General features: G+C 42.8%; 1 protein-coding gene across 1 annotated transcript in view; it reads left to right on the forward strand.

Annotated features, from left to right (window-relative positions):
* The window catches only part of LOC126427962 (uncharacterized), a 184,855-nt gene that overhangs the window by 42,533 nt on the left and 127,486 nt on the right, over nt 1-14,836 (forward strand). The window contains exons 4-6 of the mRNA XM_050089850.1: nt 473-616; nt 5,613-5,954; nt 10,221-10,370. Coding sequence (XP_049945807.1) covers nt 473-616; nt 5,613-5,954; nt 10,221-10,370 — 636 coding nt within the window. The remainder of the gene's footprint in view (nt 1-472; nt 617-5,612; nt 5,955-10,220; nt 10,371-14,836) is intronic.

Consider the following 14,836-nt stretch of genomic DNA (forward strand, 5'->3'; position numbering starts at 1 on the left):
ACAAACATACACATGAAATTCAAGCTTTCGCAACTAACGGTTGCTTCATCAGGAAAGAGGGAAGGAGAGGGAAAGATAAAAGGATGTGGATTTTAAGGGAGAGGGTAAGGAGTCATTCCAATCCCGTGAGCGGAAAGACTTACCTTAGGGGGAAAAAAAGGACAGGTATACACTCGCACACCCACAAATATCCATCCGCACATACACAGACACAAGCAGATGACTCCTTACCCTCTCCCTTAAAATACACTTCCTTTTGTCTTTCTCTCTCCTTCCCTCTTTCCTGATAAAGCAACCGTTTGTTGCGAAAACTTGAATTTCGTGTGTATGTTTGTGTTTGTTTGTGTGTCTATCGACCTGCCAGCACTTTCATTTGGTAAGTCACATCATCTTTGTTTTTAGATATATTTTTCCCACGTGGAATGTTTCCCTCTATTATATTTATAATAATAATAATAATAATCGGTTTCAGGGAGGCGAGGGCAGCTCCTGGAGCTCAGACCGGACGGTGACCAACACGCTGACTGCCGCCACTGAGGCGTTCGTGCCGCAGCCGGCCACCACCAGCACCTACGTCACCACACTCACGCAGCCCACCACGCTACCAGGGGGACAGGTAAGCTAGCACCCCCATCTACACCACCACATGCACCCAGCCCACTGCACTGCTTTGCCAGTTATTCATTTGTGTCATCTTTAACTTTTAGTCCTGTGTCAATCGCTACACAGCATCGGGATCTGGCATTCTTTACAGTCAGACACACAGCTGAAGTGTTTGCTTCCACAATAGCAGAATAAAATGACTCCACCACTCTAGCTCCACCAGGACCCACAAGTCAGGACCTACAAAAACTACCCCCTTTCTGGAGGACAGACCACTGATGGGTGTTCACGAGCTGCCTCCTGGGGGAGGTGTAACACCTCAGCTGAATCACTCAGTGTCAGTATATGTGTAGTGACCATTGTGTCAATACTCTAAAGTGTAGAAGGCTGCAGATTGGCCACTGCGGAGCCCCAGGTACCCTCACGCTCAGAGGGTTTCGCCCAGCTACACCTAAGTTAACAACGTGCTTCTTGGCCACATACCAGGTCCTAGACAGTCTGGTGTTAAAGCATTACTGCTCCTGTCAGTATTTTTGTACCCAGCAAATTAAATGAGTAACTGTTGAGGGTGCTAAGATGCAACCTCCACCATACATCTCATACTGTCTGAAAACACCTGTTATTCTGAACACTGGGGATAATGTACGAGGGTTATTCCAAAAGTAAGGTCCGATTCGCCGTAACTATTGAAATTTGGCGCCAATGACAAAACACGCATGCGCGCCGACTCCCGGCAAGCCTTGCGCGTCAAACGCCGCCATTCGCTTTGTTACTGTTGCTGAGTGTAGTTCACAGTGTCACTTTACAATGTTTAAGACAATTGATCAGCCCGCCGATTGTGAAGTAAGGGCAGTGATACGGTTTTTGTCTGCAAGAAACAATTCAGCGGCGGAAATCCATCGGCAGATTACTGAAGTGTACGGTCCTAACATAATGAGCGACAGTAAAGTGCGCAAGTGGGTGCGAGCTTTTAATGAAGGACGGGATAATGTGCACGATGAACCACGGTGTGGCCGACCATCAGTGATTTCAGACGATTTGGTCAATGCGGTTGACAAAAAAATTCGTGAAGATCGCCGATTCACTATTACAGACGTAGACATGCATTTTCCGAATGTGAGTAGAACAACTTTGTACAGAATTGTGTCTGAACATTTGAAGTTTCACAAATTGTGTGCCCGTTGGGTTCCCAGGCTGCTTACTGAGCCCCAACGAATGAAAAGAATGGCTTTTGCTCTTGATTTTTTGGAGCGATATCACAAGGAAGGTGGCAGTCTTTTAGACAATGTTGTCACAGGGGATGAGACATGGGTTTCTCACATCACTCCAGAGTCTAAACGTCAGTCAATGCAATGGCGTCACACGTCATCGCCAGTCAAGGTCAAGGCAAAGCAGACAATCTCAACACGTAAGGTTATGGCGACTGTGTTCTGGGATAGACGTGGAGTATTGTTAGTCGACTTTATGGAGAGAGGAACAACGATTAATAAAGCCGCCTACTGCGCTACCCTGACTAAACTTCGACGTGCAATCCAGAATAAGCGACGTGGTCTTTTGTCGTCTGGAATCTTGTTGTTGCATGACAATGCCAGACCCCACACTGCAAATGAAACGCAAGCTCTGATCAAGAAATTTGGATGGGAACAGATGGACCATCCTCCTTACAGTCCGGACCTGGCGCCAAGTGATTTCCACCTGTTCTGTTACTTAAAGGAGTTTCTCGGCGGCAAGCGCTTCGACACAGATGATGAAGTGAAAGAAGCAGTTAAGGACTGGTTATCGTCACAGGCGGCCGATTTCTATAACATGGGCATTCAAAAGCTTGTTGAACGATGTGACAAATGTTTAAATAAGTATGGAAGTTATGTAGAAAAATAGATAAAGATGTAAGGAATGTAAATAAAACAATTATTTTGAAAAAACATTTTAGTTTTGATTTTTTTTTTATAACCGGACCTTACTTTTGGAATAACCCTCGTAGTTTCAGGAAGTTTTATGGGTAACCATTGTGTGATCTGCCAAGGAGTTGTATCCTATCCCTCAAAGAGAACTCAGGTACTAGTTATTTCTACACATGGTCTGACATCTCAGATGATTTCCCCAGCAGTTACCCCCCCTCCCATTTCCTTTCCTTGTGTCGGTAAAATTCCTGAGCACATTTATGAATCACTGTCGAGGGTACTTCTGCACGAGTCGAGCACACTTGTTGCTACATGCAGTAGAGTACCTATTGCCCAAGGATCTGGGTGTAGGTAGTTCCCAATAGTTTTGTAAATAAACATCATGCAGTTGGCAAAGGGTTTTTTGTGACCAAGAAAGGGTCTCAAACAATAGTGAATTCTGTGCCATCTTGGAACTACTGTCCCTGTGTAACCCCTCTGTTCATATTGTGACGTGATGTGATATTACTCATGTTTGTTAGATTTTTAGCAACATGTGATGAGTAACCACAGAGAACCCTCGTGAGATCCTCTGCTGCAGATTTGTCTCTCCCTGCTGCTATTTTACTAGGCACTGGGTAGTACATACAACCATGTTGGTAGTCACAGTACAGATTTCCAGGTTTACCCTGTGGTCATTGCACGTAGGTAGTTGGCACTCAGTACTAGGGATTTGCATGTTAAGAACTGTGATCTGATTCTCCAATGATGGTCCTAGCTGATTTATCCAATTTCTATAGGTCCATAGCATCTGCTTATTCGCTTATTGTATATACTTATTCAGCAGCCATCTGTTTCAACTCTTCATTTCTTAATCCATCGAGTTTTTTTCTGTCTCGTGAACCTCCAGAACTTCATCTCCGGTTCCTATAGCTGCTGTACACCACTCTCAGTGAGGGTGCCTATGTTAGGACTGGTTTAAAGTAGCTGCTGCAAGTAACTGACTTTGCTTCTCTATGCAGCCTGGAAGCCACATAAGCAGTCTTAACATGTCGGTAAAAGCACAAGTACTTTTGAACCCTTTCACGAGTAGATTGTCCAATGTTGGCAGAATATTCTATATTTTCCAGGGTTTAATTATGTAACTTGTTGTTTGCTGGTGTAACAACTACAATGCCTCTCGGTGTTAATAAACCAAAATAGCTCCAAAATTAGCCCCCATGCCCTCGAAATATAAATTCAGAAAATGTCCCAAGCCCCTCCACAAGTAGTAATTTATGAAATAGAAATAAGAGACAAATAGAGGGAAATCTATAGTAGAAAAATAATAGAAAAAGAAAAGAATTTTAATCATAAATTTTGGAAGCATGGGAGGGGGGGAGGGGGGAGGGGGAAATGATAGAAATGGTTAAATTATTAGTTATTCTTCTATATGAGAAAATCAATATTATAGTCACAGAATGTAGGTCTTGAACACCAAAGATAGCGTTTACTAAAGTGTAAATAGACATACAATGCAATTATGATACTCAAGTCTCTATCCTCTAGTCTGTTTGAAGTCAATTAGGACGTACAGCTTTAGGAAGCAACAATAGGACCTTTATTAAACCAGGGCACAAGAATAAATTGTGATGACATTGTTTTTTGGGAAGCATTAATTTCAGATCAGAATTAGAACTTTTGTCATATTAGAGGAACGGAGAGGCGATCAATAATCTCTCAGACTTTAACGTCATTTTGTGTGAAGATTTAAATATTTTACGGAATTAACGATTTTTGGACAGATTCGGACTTTGTATTGTGATACTGGAAAAGCTTTACTTCCTGCGACTAGTAATCACAGTTCATGACAGTTTATGGATATTAAACAGGAACAATCATTTTATAGAAAGTGACAGAACATTGTTTAGTATCTCTGATATTGACGGGATTCCAGATTAGATACTTATTCAAAGAACCCCTTTGAATGCGATCGTGTGAATGAACTGATTTATTAATAATTATTGTTAAATAAAATAACTTGTTAATTTGAAACTGACTATTCATCTTGAACTTTACTTCGATTTAGGTTCATAAATAATTAGGTTATGTGATTTTCACCAAGAATAAACTGAAGACTAGTAACTGAAACAAGTGAACGAGAATCTATTGAAAACACTAGTATTAATTTACTTATGGTTTTTTTCCTTCTGAACTGGGAAGACAATACGTGTAGTGACTCTCTGGGGTTAATTTAAGAAATAGCCGGGATAAAACAAAACCCCTCAATACCAGTCAATGTATATATAAATTAACATTCCTACTTTCATGCAAGATACGGAAGTCAGGATAGAAAAAAGGGGCGCTAGACTGGTCACTCTTATTCACTGCCATTACTTCTGTTTGGCTTCACTTATTGTCAGATTGTATTTCTGAAAATACTCTACCTGAACATGCTCTGAAAGCCCAGTGGTACCAACCAACCAATGTAGCATCCACAGTGCATAGGCTTGACTGGATGCATATATGGAGGCACACGTGGTCAGCACACCATTCTCTCGGCTCTTGTCACTTTTGGTGAGTGGAGCCATTACTTGTCAGTCAAGTAGCTCCCCACTTGGCCTCACAAGGCTGAGTGCGCCCTGCTTACCAATACTACTTGGCACACATGGACAGTTACTCATCTAAGTGCTAGCCGAGCCAAACAGCACTTACCTTTGGGTGATCTGTCAGGAATCAACGTTACCACTTCACAAGGTTGTTGGCTGTTTCTGTAAATAAGTGAAGCCAAAACAGTAATAACTCAAGAGAGAACAATCATCAAACTGGAAATGTTACTTTATTTTTATGTAATCAATGTAAGCATTTGTGTATGTATTTTATAATAGTGAATTTACAATGCCTGCATGAAGATCTTCCCTAATTCAAGATCAAATTATAAAAAAAATACCTTGTAGCAACTCACAGTTATTTTGTGATCCACTGTACATGTGTGCAGTCTGGTGAAAAAATACCACAGTACAAAGGTAGGAGCAGAAAACTGTACATAGCCAGTTTATGGCACCAGTGCCCATTAAAATGCTTAAGGTTTCCTAATTGTTAACACAATTCGCCCTGCAGTCTACAGTGCAGCCGCCGGTGTGTGTACAGGTGCTGTCGGCCGGAGACCTGCTGACACGCGTAGTGGTCTCGGAAACGGGCGGACCACCGGGTGTGCCCGCACCGTCACTGCCGACCCAGCCTTCGACGACGGACGTGGTGAAGACGTACCTGGCCACATATCTGTACGTGCGAACTGTGGCCGACGAGCGCGGCAGCCCCTCGTTGACGACACAGGTCGTCACCTCCACCGAGGTGGTGACCGACCGCTTCTACCTGCCTGCCACCAAGAGACCGCAGCTGCCCGCCACTGTGACCACCACGGCGACCAAGCAGACAGAGACATCGACGGCCGTTCCGACCCCAGTCACAGTGGACGAGGCATCTGTCACGGTGAGCACTTGGACTCCTACTGTCTTTGGTCACAGGTCCGGGACTGTTCAATCCATTCCCAGAATGACAGGTTCCCACACTGTGTTTGGACAAAATAATTGGAGCACTTCAGTTGCAGAGTTCATTTTCGCATTTATCTTCAATGAATACATCTTTTGATCCCCACGGTACTAGAACACTTCTGCAGCTACCGTGTTGCCTGTTGGCACTTGTGTCAGTATCTTATCTGGTTTTTGTGACATTCTGTCAACCTGTCAGCAAATATGGATGGCATTGTCATAGATTCACCCTAGTCCCGCACCACCACTGCTTGTGACAGACTTGAGTCGAGGCTGTGATTGGGGCTTATATGAACTTGCTGTGTTAACATTTCATGGTTTATCTCTCACGATTACTGCAATGGTTCTCTTTTTGTTATGTTGTTACCTGTTGCTCATTATCTGGAGTTGAGGAATCCAATCTCCATTTGTCTTGTGGCTTTCCTGTAGTGTAGTGGAGGCTGTGTTCTGAAAACTGTCAGAATTTGTGAGCACAACAATAATTTTGACAAGAAAGAGGAACGTCTTAAAATAAATGGAACCTGGTTTACAGTGCTACGGGTATCAAGGAGTGGGTAATGAGGTAAAAAGGGGAGAACTCCAACAGTAATGACTGGGGAATGGCCCTCAGTCATTGGTGTGACAAGTACACATTATAACCTCCGACCACGGGCTTGACACCACTCCGCCACTGGCAGTGGAGGACCAGTCTTTGACAATGCCTGCAGTCACGTTGGTAAAGCTTCAGAAAAGTTAGTGGATGACCATCAACCAAAGATCTCGAGATGAGTGACAATAGGCAACACATCAAGAAGTGATCATGAAAGCTTCGAAAATTGTATACCTCTGTATCTGTCCTGAGGAGTCAGAGCTTGTACGTCTTAGACTGTTGTGGTGTTGTGTTTACTGACCATCAAGTCCAAACTTACTGAGTTCTGACCAAAACTGGTTCAATACAAGTAATCTGTCATTTGTCACCTGCCTCTCTTCCCCCTTTGTGCTTATATTCTTCCATCTGTGGCTGGTTTTGCTGCTAATTATTATGTGCACTGTATAAAAATTTTGCATCTGGGGTCTCTCACACCATTCTCAGATTGATGCACCAAGCAGCTGCTACTAATTGCGATATGTTCTATATAGAAATTTTACTGTTGTGGCACCTCTAGTGCCCCTCCCAGCTTGCCACTACAAATGGCAACCTGTTTGGGCCTTAAACTGACACTGTTTCCAACAAAGGTTATTTATCAGTTCCTGTTACTGTAACAGCAGTCACAAATGTAATTGGGGAATTTAGAGGTACAGTGTCTAGTGTCATAGATACTGGATACTTGTAAAACTTTGTTTCTGAAACACGGTACTGGGTAGATGGAGGACATTGTGGTGGATTGATAACTTTTCTTAACTCTGCATTCTTTCTTGTCACTATGTATAGTTTGGTAATCCTAGACTTCCTCAGTAATTTTGAGACCAATGTCACACATCCCCCCAACTGAGCAGCCATTCACAGTTTGGAGCTAATGTCACCAGACAAAATATTAGTCACCAATTAAAAGAGCACTCTCATGTCATAACATTGCAGCACTGTGGATTGGTGCAAAACTGCTAGCAAGTGGTCCTGTGATTCACTACGACTACTTTGTAACCCATGGTAGTGAAGTGGTGTGTTCTTCCTGGACAACTGTATGGAATGAGCATTGTAAGATGGGTCAATGTGGAGAAGTGCAGAATGCCAGAAAGGAGTTGTCATGTTTAGATCCATACCTGACTACACCCTGAGTAAAGATGCCTGATTTCTTGGAGTATGAAAGTGGATTGTCCATTGTGTCTACCAGGAATGGTGTACTGCCCACAGCATGTAACATGGCATAAGAACAGAGCTCGTAAAAAGATGTTAACCAACAGGGATTGGAGATGAGTGTCACACTTTCTCAATTAGAATTGATTTCAAATACGACAGATGTTACTGCTGTCACTGAATCCAGGTCCATTGTAATGAGTTTCTTTGTGAACATTGCAAAAGAGCTGTTTGCATTGGAAATGTGGAGTTGGGTTCTTCGCTGGTCATTGCTCACAATGGCATGTACAGCTGCTGCACATCTTAAATAGCCCAAACAATATGGAACAGTGCATTAGCTGTGTGGAGTCACATTGCATGACCTTACAAGTCATGATAATGCCTGTTTTCAAGTGAAACCAGGTGTCAGGTGCATGAATGATCCAGTGAGTCATTCGACCTGTAGGATGTGGTGTGTATTGTTTAGGCCGGAAATTATTCTGTGATATTTTTGGGGTGTTTTTCATACCATGATGTGAGTCCACTCACTCTGTTTATAGTGGATACAGTTTAGAATGTTTATTTCAACTTCTGCTATGACCAAGTGTTGCCCTGCTTCTACTTCTTCTCAATAAATATACTGTGCACAAATCTGTCTTCCAAGATGACAATAGCTGTTTTCACTGGACTGCTGACATACATGTTCCTAGATTGTCAAGCATTCGGTAACTTCGTGGCACCTGGACTGGCCCCCAAAATCACCTGATTCTAATCTGGTAGAAAATTTCTGGGATGATCTGGAAGAAGTGGTGAAATGTAGCAATCAACATCCTCAAAGTCTGGTAGCTCTACGTGATCTTATCTCCAATGACTGGCTAGATATGACATTCGTGATTAAACTTGTGGACTCTGTTCATCATCAAACAGTGGCCATCAGTAAAACTAGTCACTGTGTTACACAGTATTAGTGCTTTGTCTCTGTCTCCTGTGGATAACTAATTTTTTTCTCTCATGTGCTTAAGAAGTTCTGCCATGGTCTTAGATCAACAAATACTCTTCTGGAAGAAAAGTGCAAAATAGTCAAGGACAAGGTAATTTTACTGACAAGTGAGGTTCATCATTGTAGGAGTATATGATAACAAATTCAGACTGACTGAAACACATGTCACAGTAAAGGGAACTCAATACACAGTATATCTCCCTCTGGTGTCAACATTGGCACATATTATCACTTGCAAATGATCGTAAAGGTGCCAAATGAAATCCTGCAATAGACCATCCCAAGCATCTTGGGCCTTTTGTTGCATTTTGGCAGTGGTTCTTGAAAGCTGTGGAGAATGACTAAGTTCTCACTTCATCACGTCCTGTACATGTTTGATTGGCGAAATATCAGTTAATCTTTTTGGCAAGGGCAGTCGTAGTACAAGCCATATGTGGATGTGCACTGTCCTGCTGAAAATACACATCACCTTCCTGTCAAAGAAATAGCAGTAGCATGGGGATGACATTCTGTGAAATGTAGTGGACACTTGTTGCTTTACCCTGCAGAAACCCCATATGTGAGCGCAAGTTGTAACTGGTGACCCATAAAGCCTGGGCTAGGAGCAGTGTGATGTGGGTGAATGCACTCTGGAATAGGCACCTCACTAGGTCTGCACCATACACATGTACACCTGCACTCGCATACGGACAGAACCTACTCTCATCATGGAAGACAACATGGTTCCATTCCACTCTCCAGTCAGATCTCTTAAAACTCTGGAGTAGCCATGCTTGGTAGTGTCATGGTGTCAGTGGTAGCTTGGAAAAGACACAAGTGGTCTTAATCCTGCTCCAAGCAGGTGGTTCCCAGTGGTCCCTGACACTGCTCACTCAGTGGGTCAATCTTGAAGTGTTTTGTTACTATGGCTCTGGAAATTTTCCACAGACCACTGTTGAAAGCATTGTGTCTGACATGTGCAGCAATTTGTCAATCCAGCTTCCCACAAGCCCACAATGCAACCCTATTCAAATAGCTGAAGCTTTTCAAGATGAATATGTACTTGTCAGTGAGTATGGTTGTATCCCATAGTAAACATTGCAATCACTGTTCACCTTAGCACAGTTACTGCCAGAAGAGTCAAAACAGAGGGCGTACAGACAGGCCTCCTGAGCACCATCTGATCACCAATGACCATGGCACATAAATAACTAGCACTAGAACCCCTCAGTATGCAGATATTATACCATGGTGACACTGGGCACTGTCTCTGAGGATGGTGTGTTTTTTTTTTCTGGCACTGTATGATTGTGGTGATAGGACAGTGCCAAGGATATCAGTCCATCATATATAAGCCCAAAAACAAGTTGCTAGAGTAACATGTTTGTACCATGGCATTTATGTTTTGATATCCAGTGGCTGCAGGTTCAGCAGGATGGAGAGTCAAGTTTTGAGTGTGGCTGTTCTGTTCACAGGCAACAGCAAAGCCCGATCCAGTGGACGTCCCGCTGCCGTTCCTGGTGTTCGCCACCAAGACCTACCTGACCACGTTCACCTACCTGACGACGCTGCTGCAGGCCGCGCCGGGAGACCGCACCTCCACCGTCATCAACTCGCACACTAAGGTCAGCTCTGCAACCTGTCACTCTCTAACACTGCCATATTTGCCCATACTGTCTCCAGCTGTACCTCACTCAGAGCTGTAAGTTCTACAAGGTGTTTCAAAAAGAACTTTACAACTTTGAAAATTCATATAAATTAATTCAGAGTTCCTACAGAGGAGATTGGGGAAATTCATCAAGTGTTGTCTCACATAGCTCACTAGTGCTGAATCAAACCATAAGGAGCGCTATTGGCAGCTGCATTAAAGATGACTGCCTTCACTGGATCCAAGTGTGCTAGCTGTGTGTTTTCGTTTGAAGAATCGATGTCAGTGACAGCAGGTCAGTGTAATTCCTCTACCAAGTATGCTGAAGATCCTCCTAGTAGGCCTACAATTTATGAGTGGCATACATGTTTTGTAGAAACAGGGTGCTTGGTAAGACCCAGGAAATCGTCAGGTCATCCAAGCACATCTGACAATGTCATTGAGCGAGTGAGACGACGTTTCGTCAACACCCCTACATTTCTTGGAGAAAATCATCTTTTCTGTCAATTCAACATCTCAATCAAGTGGCAAGGTTAATACATATAACTATAGGATTTGGGGCAGTGAAAATCCACAGCAAACATTGCAACATGTTCCTGATAGCCCCAAACTGATTTTTTTTTGTGCATTGAGCAAGAGGGAAGTGTACGGCCCTTTTTTTCCCATGACACAACCATCACAGGATAGTGTACCTGGATATGTTACAACAATTTTTGATACCACAGATTGATGAGGATGAATAAGTAAGAAATGTTTACTTCATGCAAGATGGTGCACCACCCCACTACCTGGCTGAAGTCCGTTGATTTTCTCAGTGACCGCTTTCCAGGTCAATGGATTGGCTGTGATGTGCCAATTGCATGGCCCCCCACGTTCCCCAGACGTGACATCACTCGATCTTTTTCTATGGGGATTCATCAATGATATCATGTTTGTACCTCTCTACCTGAACTTAGAGCTAGAATTTATGCCACCACTGAGCAAGTTACACCTGCAATGCTGCAGCGAGTTTGGGAAGAAATTAACTTCGTGGGATGTGTGCAGGATAACCAACAGAAGCCACATACAACACCTTTAGTTTAAAACATGATGTGATTCCCTACAAAATGACACTAAACCCGACTCTATATTTTCTTTCAATAAATTTATATGAATCTTTAAAGTTGTACAGTCCTTTTTCGAACACCTTGTAGTATGAAGATATTGTAGCTGTTTGTGAAAAATTAGGCAACAAGCTAGGGCCCAAGCAATCATCAGAGCTGTGTGTTTCAGTGTATTAGATTACTTGCTAGTGGTAAATGCAAGTGAACACACAGATTCTGCCTTCCTAGATTTCCGAAAGGCATTCCGTACTGTACCGTATCATCATCTATTATTCATGGTGAGATCATATGGAGTACTTTTGTAGGTACACGACTGGATCAATTAACATTTGACTAGTACACCAGCCAGTCACATTTATGTGACCACCTATCAAAAGCCTGAATAACCATCTTCCGCAGCACAGACCACCACAAGACACGCGGAAAGAAAATCAATGAGGTTCTGGAAGGTACTGCCAGGGATGTCGTCCTACACCAACTGCAGTGCTGGGGCCATCTGCACTAGGTTTCTCAGGTGAGGATCCATGATGCAAACAACCTGATTCAGGTGGTCCCACAGCTTTTCGATTTGGTTTAAATCTGTGGAGTTTAGTGGCCAGGGGAGTACAGTAAACTCATCTTTCAGCTCGTCAGACTGTGCACTGTGAGCTGTGTGATGCATTGCAGTGTCCTGCTTTCAGATGCCATAGTGCTGATGAAAAGCAAGCTACATGTTGGGGTAGACATGGTTCCCGAGGATAGATGTGTTGATCCATTGTGCCTTCCAGAATGATGAGATCACCCAGTGAATTCCATGATAACATCCCCTAGACCATAACCCTTCTGTGATTTCCCTAAATTGCTCCAGGCATATGCCGGGATGGTTCCTCTGAAAGGGCACGGCCAACTTCCTTCCCCATCCTCCTCTAATCCAATGAGACCAATGACCTCACTGTTTGGTTTCTTCCCCCCAACAACCCAGTCCAACCCATAACCCCCTCCAACACACCAATAGCTGCCTGGTGGTGTGGGCCCCATGTGCAGCAATGTTTGCTGAACAGTCATTGAAAAGACACTGTTGATAGGCCCTCAATCCATCTAGGTGGCCAATTGCTCAACAGTTGCAAGTTTATTAATACAGAGAAATGTGTGTAGCTATAGTTCACACCTGCCATCTGTGTATGGCTCATGGTGCACCACATTTGCTTGGCACCAGTTTCGGATAGTGCCATTTTACCATGCACAGTATATATTGAACACGGCATCACGCGAACAGTTTACAGGCTTAGCCACTTCGGAAATGCTTCCCCCCTTAATGTGACTACACTGTGCAGAACATAGTGTGTTGTAGTAAAGTGCAAATGGTTGAAAGAAAGTGCACTGATAACCTCGCCGTTGAGCATCCATAAACTCCAAACATGCACTCATGCTGGCCTGCAGAAATGAGAATTGTCCCATGGCAGCTTAATAGGACCTCTAATGTTTTCAGCAGACATAAACAGTTTATCAGATTGGGTCAGCAAGACAGTCAGATTGTTCGCTAACAGTGCTGTTGTCGACACAAAATTATTGGCATCAGGTGATTGTAATGAGATGCAGAAATGCTTGGACAAAATTTCCACACAGTGGAGTAAGAGCTATTTTCTAGTGTGGTTACACACAAGATAATGCCTATAACAAAGTGAAATCATTGAATATTCTGTACATAGGGAAAGAGTATGCACTGGGTTTCTCATTCATAAATGACATTTGTTTGTGAGAAGGTCGCATTATGCCTCATGCGAGGAGGGTAAGTGCCTACCACTACGTGTTGGAATTAGACTGTGGCAGGAGTGTGGCCTATCAAGATGGTAGTTTATTGTTTCACAATCTTGCTGCTCACACTTGACAGTGCCCTGTCACTATTATGTGAATATGAAAGTGACGAGTTCAATAAAGCTGTGCTAAATGCCACGCAGGAATTCAGTGCCGCTCACAGCTAGCACCCGAGGGGACAGAGATATCGTTTGCTTGGCCATGCACCATTGTATAGCCATATACGTTATTCAGGTCAGTAAATGGACTTGTTTGAAGCAAGACTAATGTTTGCAAGGCCAGTGTGACGATGTCTTGAACACTACAGACCTCAACACTGCCACACAATTAGCACCTGAGAGGACAGATGTGTCATTTTCTCAACTGCGTACGCTATTACAGCCACATGCATTACTTAAGTCGGGAAACAAGGATGTTTGCAGCAAGATAATAGGCTGACTAAAACTACTTGAGTGTTGAACTTTATGCATTGTAGCTGTTTTCCTCCAATCAGAGCACTCAACATCATGCCTGAGCCATTCACTGTTGCCAAACTACAACAACAATTACTTCACTTCCAGCTCCTATGTATTTCTTGGTGAGTTTGGATCCCAAATCCTGGGTCTGGCCCTTTTATTTCATATTTCATCACATGTGATAACCAACCTCCCTCTTCTCGCCCCCACCCACAGCCCCATCCCTCCCCCTCCCACACAAGAAAAATACACGTGTTTCAGACAGCACTAACTCAACACTACTGGATCCTTCTACAAAATAAATGATTCAGTGTCATATATACAGTTATTATAATAAAATAGATGAGGTTACATTAGATAAGCTTCACATGACATTGTGTGAAGCCAAATTTTTGGGGCCTGCAGGTAATTGTTGTGACTGGATCACTAGAGTCATAAATATAACGACCTTCTGCAGTGTCATGGCATAGCATAATCTTTTTTTTTTTTTATTTCTAAATATAATCAAAAGACTTTGATTATTGTTTTATTCAATTGGTTTAAATGTAATTTTTTTTAATTTTAATTCCTTTCTAGTAATTTTCATCATTGTATTAACTTTTTTATTTGCTCTTATTTTTTGTCTGGAATCTGCTTGTGTCCTATAATCTGCACCCAAGTGCCAACCAGGACTGCTCATCAGTTGATAATGCAGCAGCTTGTGTAGCCAGTGTCAGCATAGTTTCGGGCAACCAATGACAGCAAGAAATTACAGTGTGCTTTTATTGCAGAAACTGAAATTTTCTGTCTTGAGTTTGTTTGTAGAGGTTAACATTAAATGCCATGAACAAAGTGATCACAATTTTTGTTCTGCAACAGATTTTTGATAGCCGTATTCTCAGATACATTGCACATCATGAGGTTGTGGTTAGGTTAGGACATGATTTTAAATTCAGGGCTACTAAACACTTCATCTCCCACAGTTCAGGCACTGGTCACATAAATTCGGCTCTCCACAGAGCATCTCTAACAGTGATCACTTCAACATTTCTCCATATTACACATTAACAGCATTAGTGAAATGACCCGCCATGTTTGTGTATTGCCTATAA

The sequence above is a fragment of the Schistocerca serialis genome, chromosome 12 (assembly GCF_023864345.2).
Source record: "Schistocerca serialis cubense isolate TAMUIC-IGC-003099 chromosome 12, iqSchSeri2.2, whole genome shotgun sequence".
Lineage (NCBI taxonomy): Eukaryota > Metazoa > Arthropoda > Insecta > Orthoptera > Acrididae > Schistocerca > Schistocerca serialis.